The 8,248-nt window shown below is 33.8% G+C and overlaps 1 protein-coding gene across 2 annotated transcripts; it reads left to right on the forward strand.

Moving 5' to 3' along the window:
- Nucleotides 1–881: 881 nt before the first annotated feature.
- On the forward strand, nt 882–4,319 carry LOC141363107 (uncharacterized). Of its 2 annotated transcripts, none has more exons than XM_073865645.1 (5): nt 882–1,242; nt 2,274–2,314; nt 2,419–2,757; nt 3,547–3,784; nt 3,943–4,319. In XM_073865645.1, the coding sequence occupies exons 1-5, from the start codon at nt 1,223–1,225 to the stop codon at nt 3,986–3,988; spliced, it is 684 nt and encodes a 227-aa protein (XP_073721746.1). In that variant the 5' UTR covers nt 882–1,222; the 3' UTR covers nt 3,989–4,319. The 2 variants fall into 2 exon arrangements, with proteins under 2 accessions (XP_073721746.1, XP_073721747.1); XM_073865646.1 differs by having other exon boundaries at nt 3,946–4,319.
- Nucleotides 4,320–8,248: the final 3,929 nt, after the last annotated feature.

Below are 8,248 nucleotides of genomic sequence, written 5' to 3' on the forward strand. Positions count from 1 at the left end.
CATATTACAGATCTTGTACAGATTAAATCCACTTAATAAAAAATGTCTGGGTTATTTTTGACCAATAATGGGTACATATTGGACAGAACACATGCTGGGGTAAAAATGACCCAATGTTGGGTTGTTGTTATGCAACCATGGGGTATAATAACCCAGCAGTTGGGTTAAAACAACCCAGCATCAGGTCAATTTTAACCCAGCGGTGTGTTCTGTTCAATATTTACCTATTATGGTTAATTAATAACCCAGACATTTTTAGAGTGTGGGTCTCATGTAGGAGTTGAGTGGAATGAGATGGTGAACACTCTCGAAAAACGTGATTAAAGAAGGATGAAATCGACATAAAGATACCACTAGGCAAAGTTAAAGCTAAGTGCTTATAAAAAGCTGTTATAAATGTCTGGCAAAAGAACTGGAATAAGAAGTTAAAATAATATTCATGATAAAGTTGGGAGTTAAAGGAGAAAATATGGAACCAAAAGAGATGAAGATACAGTAGACAGAAGATACAATTAATTTGAGGCTACGCATTGGGCACACCAGATACATTTTTTATGATTGGAAAAAATGAGAAAGATGGGTACATCCACTGTGGGGTGGCAGAAACAGTGGAGCATGTGCTTGTTCATTGTGAGGGATAAAAGGCTAATGAAAAGCCCAACTTGTGGAAAAACTAAAGTGATTGAACATTCCTATATTATTTAAGTATTTGAGAGATCCACGTTTGATAAACCTACTGTAAGGGATTTATTCAATTAAAACAAATGTTTTAATACATTTTTGGTAGATAGTATTTTCCTTTCCATTCGCCTATGTATTCACACTCCATCCCAGTAGGTGGCGGAAATGCACCAAAAGCTTGTTTGCCAACCGCCATTAGACACAAAAGAAGAAGAAAGCCGCTCCCTCCCATACCAAAAAGGGGAAAGAAGAGAAAGAAATATTTAGCTTGATAAGGAATTTTAGGGAAAATGAATGGGATAAAGGTCTTAGATTATCGTTGCCGTATTTGCCCCTAAAAGTTGTTTGCTAACTGCCAGTATAACCCAGGATGAAGTCGCGCCCAAAGTTTTGATTTTTTTTACTTTCGTTTCGAGACTAAATTGAGGACAACAACATTCGTTTCATACTATTTTCAGGATGTTTAGCCTAATATAAATGACACCGATAACTTGACCATGGTGATTTGTAGTAGCTGCCTGGCTACCGGAGGTGTTTTGGCATGGAGCTGTCCACCATGAGGTTAGTTGTATTAAGATGTCAGATGTTTAACTTACAGGGAGATATGTCTCATATAGGCCCCTGATGATGTTTTCACATTGAAACACTCCTCGTCAAATATAAGTTGTAGTTAACTTAGTTAGGTTAGCCTACAGCAAGGCTAAACATGTTAAAGTTTGATTTACTGTTTGATGGCATTTGATGATGATGCTTGTTCAAGAATAACAAAATATTGGCCACTTAAAACTTAAAAGTCATCACTTTATGTCCCATTGTTTTCCATTTTGCGAGTGTTCTCCTGGTCGTCGTTCAAATTCATTGAAATTTCGTTCACAAATTTTTTTTTCTCTTTTAGAAGGCATCAGTTATTTTCAATGTATATTTAATTGCAATACCAAAATACATGATATTAAAACCATTCTCATTTAATGTAATTAATAAGACAACCAAGTGACTTTGCGTAACCCACCTTATCCCACAGTTAGGTCCTGACCACAGTTTAAAAACCCCTGCTATAAAAACATGCAAATAAATGAGTAAACTTTACTTTCTCTGCATAAAATAATTACATCAAAAACGTTATGTCTCTAGTTATTTTAGTTAGACTTATTTAAATGAATCATTATCATAAGTAGTAATAGTTAGGGATACATCAGGGATGTATGTACAATTAAATTAAGCATAAAAAAAGCAAAATCAATAATTGACAACTTTTTAATTCAAATCAAACCATTATGATTATAAGTAGAGATATAATACTTTTGTACGCCACGTAAATTGTAAATCATTGAAATTGGTAGAGAACTGTAAATGTAATTGTGTTTTCATCCAGAAGTGCAGCCTTCCTGTTCACTTATATGTATGTGTTATTAAGAAAATCTTGGCAGGACTAATATGGTGGCACCTTTGATGTCCATACATTGGCTAATGTGTGGTTTATGTATGTCTCCGATTACAGTTCTCTGAACATAAACTTATAGCATTGATATTTGCTAGAACCATCCTATGTTATGATCTACAGGAACTTACACAAACTTATGTTTTTTTTATAGTTACTGCATTATCTGTGTATTTGCTCTGCTGATAAACAAAGGTAAGCACCTTTTATAAAACTAATTTTGAGAGGTACATTTGTGTCACATTTAAAACTTACAAATTATGTGTTTGAGTTTTCTGAAAATACTTCTCTCATTTCAGTGTCCCTGCAGGCTGTGAATGTTGTTGAGGGTGTTACTGGAGGTTCTGTTGTCTTGCCATGTGCTACCAGTGAGATTGAACACAAACTTTCTGATATTATTGTGCATTGGATACACAATGACAGACTGCATGTCTGTGACATAATACAAGGCACATTTTCACTACAAGACCAGGACTTAAACTTCAAGAACAGAGTGGAATCTTTCCCTACTGAATATGAGAAAGGAAACTTCTCCCTCAAACTCAACAATCTTACACACGCTGATGCAGGAGAATACTGGTGCTACATCATACATTTAGAGGAACAAGTGACCCTGATCACACAGCTTATCATCAAAGGTGTGTAGTGGTGATACTGATATTACATGACATTAAGAAAGATTTTTGAGTGCAGTAAATGATAGTTAAAACATTTGAAGTTCACCAAGAAAAATGTATATAACCCAAAGAAAATGTATAACATAAAACAATCTAAAACTTTTAAATTAAACAAAATATATAAAATTATACAATGTAGTGATTTTGTTTAGTAGCCTAGTGTACATTGTTACATGTACAGTGCTCTCCATACGTATTGTGAAAATATAGGCAAAATTCATCTGTTTGCTGTTAAGTCAAGAAATGTTTAAACATTAAAAAAGTGAATAAGACTAAGTACAGAATGTCACATTTTATTTTTCACCTGGTTTAAGGGTTTAACACAATTTACCAACTCTATGAAACAACACATTTGTATTTTAATACTTCTAATAATCTAATGTGAGCATATTGAGACAATTGTCAAGTGTTGAGTTTTATAAACTGTATCCTGATGCATTATTTGTTCACACATGAATGTGTAGTATCAGTTTAATTCATTGTTTTTTCAGTATGAATATTGCATTTGGTGACGGCACATAAAGTCAGGAAGAAAGGTCTTTGTTATTTATGGTAAAGCATGTATGTGTTCAAACATAATCAAATGTTACATTCTGTACTTTTGCTTCATACAAATGTCTTGTCTTCACTGCAAACAGAGCATTCGCGTTCTAATACTTATGAAGGTTAACTGTATTTCAAATTGTTATTCTGCTATAAACTTTGCTATATTACATGCCAGTGATGGGTTTTTTTACTTTTTTTTTGTAGAGTCAACAGTACATGATGAAGAACAACCAACTGAAGAAAATAAAAACCAAGCACGAGAAACACATTTATGGATGATATTAACTCCTGTCTTTAGTTTTTTTATTCTGTTATGTATAGTTCTCTGTATCATATTTATATGGAAGAAAAAGTTTAAAACCAATAGATCAAGGTTGTCTCCTCCTAAAAGGACCCTGCCCAGTAAAGATGTGTTTCATGATGACTTAGAGCTCCATGAAAGGTGATATTGTATAGCTGTAAAATGTATTCTTTAGGTTTAACATATTAATAACTTGTCGTTTTAAAAAAAATAATGTGCCTTTATAATCTTTAATCAAAAACCCTACCCCCCCCCCCCCCCCCCCCCGCTCTCTGTTTACTTCCGGTCACTTGGTATAGCAGGTGGACAGGCTCCATGAGAAGATCACAGCAAATAGCAACATGACTCAACTTCCAACAATTCAATCAATTATAGATTGACGAATTCATGTTCAGCCATAACTTTTATCATTTCAGAAGCCATTTTACTCGGATATACATCACGATGGGGGAAAGAAGATGATCACTACTTAATCTGTTTCATGGCTAACATACCAATCCGTTATAGAATAATTATCAGTGTTAAATTAAAATGTGTCAATGACTCATAAAGCTTTCTGATGTTTTGGGCTGCTCTTTAGTCTGAATTATACTGTTTGGTCTTCAATCGTAAACCATTGTTACTGTACATTGAATGTGTACCAAAGACAATATAAACTTTTTAATGTAAAACTGAACTTTTTATTTGAGTCACAGTGTCTTCACTTTGTTTCCTATTTCACTTAAGGAACTGTTCATTATGTTACTCTTATTTATTTTAAGATTTTATTTTGTCAAACTCACATTTAGATTTTTTTAGACAAAGAACTAGTAATTATGCAATTTGTGTGTCCTTTGAGTTGTGTGTCCACCGTGTAATGTTATAATACTGCTTCTTTTTTAAAGATTGGACCAATAACATCACAAACTATATATGTCATTATATTTTAGAGGTAAAACACCACTAGAAGGTGTGAAGCTCTGCTGTAGTTTTTTAACCATTGATTTATCGGGTGTCAGAAGTTATTTTTTGGTTATTTTTGTAATTTATCAACTTTTTTATTTGTAGCACTTTATAAGGTTTAACAGTTTAAAAACAGATCTGCATTCAGAAATCAGAAAATACTTTTTTTTACTTTTTCATAACATGAGGTGTCATACAATAATAAATATGTGTATTAAATATAATTCTTGAATTTAAAATGTACATCAAAATGATTATTATGCAAATATAACACATCACTTCTCAAATAATATATGGATGTTGAATAACTGCTTCAATGTTAATTAACAACAAAATTTTGCATTGTAAATAAACATCAATTATATGAAATCATTAAAATCATGACATATGCCACATCGAAACATGCAAATGATAATAAATACTGAATAATGTCATGTTTACACGGCAAATCTAAATATATGACATTACATTCAGATGTATTTAAGCACAAACAGAGAGACGGCATAGATTAAGAATTAATATTTTAAAAATAAATCTCAATAGGATTGTGTCAATGTTTGTAGAAGCTAGCCAAAAAAGTCCATATAATATTGTTTGCTGGATCATTTTGCATACTCCATCCAATGTTTGTGGCAGTGATGTTGAGCTTTTAGTCAGATAAGAGATGGTCTGCTGTTGTCATATTGATCTTATCTTGAGATACATGCTGTGATTACCACAGATTCACATCAGCTTGCAGTGGTCATCATTTGGTGAACTGAACTAGGTTAAGCATCAGGCCAAACAAGGTTTGGGTCTGTTGGTCGTGGGTGAAAGGATAAGACATGGAGACAAATCAATATATTAGCCTTGAGTTTGTTTACATAATGTAAAACATGATTTTAAAAAAAATGATGCTGCACAAAAATGCATTTTCCTAATCTTTGACATGCCGAAGACCTCACAATCACTTTTTATATCGAAAATCTGTCATTTTATGTTTTTTCTCTTATGACTTATGAGCTTGACAATTAAAGAGTTAAAATCATGGAAAACATTCAAAATATTAAACAAACTAATAAAAATGTATAAATGCACTGTCACTTTGGATAAAACAGGATTGATCTTAATATTAAACCCCTTATAGTATATTATTTACCAGTTTAATCAATAACAAAACTAAATAAATAATCCTATAAAAAGTAATAAACTTACAGAGTTAAATCTGAATAATCCTCATGTTGCAGTTTTGATTTGATCACTTTAATATAATGAACCACGCTTTACCGCACACATACACACACAGTGTTTCAACTCTCCTGCAGATCTATGAAGTGAACACAAGCTAACAAACATCAGACAAAAGAGGTCAAGATTTTATTTTACATTTACGGCACTGTTGTTTCGTGTTTAGCTGTGCTTTAGAAATGTAGCCACAATTAATTTATTTTGACCTGAAGGACGTAAAGTACCAACAACCCAAGAGGTGTCCTGCAGGCCACATTTAAAGTGCAACAGGTCACAATGACATCACAGGAGGAAAAGATGCCAGAAAAATGGTCACTGGAGATTGGTGGGAAGTTTACAAATAAAACTATAAATAAGCAACTACAAATGAAACAAAAAGCTATGGTTATATAGTTAAAGTGAATGGTGACAAAAAAATAATTCACAGAATGGAGAAAAAAACACAAACCAACATCTATATCCAACAACAACTGAGGCCAGTAAATGACTAGCATGGCTGTGAAATATCAAAAAGTATTGTAATAACGCAGTTAACCTGATATTTCGTTCATAGATTGGCAAGGAAATAAAATCAAGTATTTTCAGTTTCCATTTAAAAACATTAAAAATATACCCGTTCGCTTGACCCACTTTGCATGAATCACTCTGTATGAATCAATATATTAAAGTAAATGTCATTAGTGTGACTAAGCTGTGTTTAAAGCAGGGGTGGGTATACCACGTTCGGCCCACCGGACACTTTTATCCGGCCCGTGAAGCAAAAATAAATATTGCGATTGAGTTAGGATTTTGGTCCAGATTCAACCATTTGATGCAATACAATCAAAGTCCAATAGATGTCACTATACTGCTGCTGCACTAACGATAACAGAATGGGTGATTTGCCAAAAAAATAGCTTTTAATTGTTTTTAAAGAGCACTGTTTTTAACAAATAATAATAATTATCTAGCAATGCACTTGAGATGATTTGCTATTAGGAAAATGAAGCATTATTTACTTATTAGTTACTACAGTTTTATTTGTAGTAGCAATAATAACACAATAATAACCATGGTAAAATTCTTTTCAGTATGTATCTATGACCATTTGATCTGCAAGAATGCTGTGAAACACAATTTTATGTTAATATGCACTTGTTTTCTTTTTTACTCTTTGAATATACTGCTGTAAGATTATATTGGGACACTGTCAAGTCAACTGAACCTCTGCTTTTCAAACTCACTAAATCAATTTGATATAGTATTATTTTTGTCTTTCCATCTTTTAACATGAATTATGAATAAACCCTCTTTGTAAAGTCTACCTTCACTTCCTTTGGTAACCACTAGAGGTCAGAATATCCTTTATTTTAGACAAGACAAACTTTCCACTGTTGACTCCTCTGTCAGAAGTATCCCCAATGTGTGGTTATTTTTACAATAAAACAATTCTGACCATCTTGCCCAGGTATCTTGCCCAGGTAGGCTAATGCATGTGCCTTTGTCTGGTATGTTCAACTTGTGGATCCCCACTAAACTAGCCCTTTACAACATTGTACCGTGTGTATGCATGAACACCTAGGACTATGTCTTTTAAATGAATGTTTTTTTTCATCATTATATTAATGGAGGATGATGAATTATGGATGTGATGAAGAATATATTGTATAGTTTAGCAGGCAACAAACCACGTCTGTGTAGTGTCGTCAGACTCAAACGCCAAGGATTGAGTGACAGCCAATATCCAGACCTCCAATGAAAGACATTTTGGAACCTAAACAGGGTGCCATTGTAAGGTTCAAAGAAGTATTAAAACATTTTTATAATTTTTTAAGGAGAAGAGCAGAAGTCACGTTTAAGAATACACACTTAAGAATAGGACATTTCCGGCCACCCACATTCTCTGTGCATGCCAAGGCATAGAATTGTAGGACAGGACATGGAGGTAGGAAAAAAGCCAAACATTGGATTCGGACACGACTTAGGCCATGTCCCAAATGGCACGAGACCGAAAGTCCACATGAAGTGTGCCATTCGGGAAAGGGCCTTAATGCCGCATTGGAGCTTTTCGGATCAGCCGAAGAGCCGTCAAGTTGTAATACTGAAATCTCAGCCTAAGGTTAAAAGCAGAAACAGCTTTGCACCAACTGTTGTTGAAGACAGTAAATTAATACAAGCTCCAGACTCTGACCAAACATCAAGACTACAAGTCACATGTCTGTGTTGCAAATGTGGTCACCTATTGGAGTGGTGTTCACAAATGCAGCGCACACAGGAAAAAGCTTGAATTTTTGAAGGATAATGGTTTATGTTTTGGCTGTCTTTGTGTTGGACACAGGAGCAAGGATTGCGATAGGCGCTTGACTTGTGCAGTGTGGCCAATCACATTCAACTATGTTGCACATTTATCCAAAGACATCTACTTGAATTTAAAATTGTTTAATAACGAGCAATGTG

Source organism: Misgurnus anguillicaudatus, unplaced genomic scaffold (genome assembly GCF_027580225.2).
Source record: "Misgurnus anguillicaudatus unplaced genomic scaffold, ASM2758022v2 HiC_scaffold_32, whole genome shotgun sequence".
NCBI classification, from domain to species: domain Eukaryota; kingdom Metazoa; phylum Chordata; class Actinopteri; order Cypriniformes; family Cobitidae; genus Misgurnus; species Misgurnus anguillicaudatus.

Excerpts from the sequence above, each read along its gene's own strand:
- LOC141363107 (XM_073865645.1), top strand. The coding sequence starts at position 1,223 with ATGGAGCTGTCCACCATGAG. Across the intron at positions 2,315-2,418 it reads TGCTCTGCTGATAAACAAAG|TGTCCCTGCAGGCTGTGAAT; the intron begins GTAAGCACCTTT and ends CTCTCATTTCAG. Across the intron at positions 2,758-3,546 it reads CACACAGCTTATCATCAAAG|AGTCAACAGTACATGATGAA; the intron begins GTGTGTAGTGGT and ends TTTTTTTTGTAG.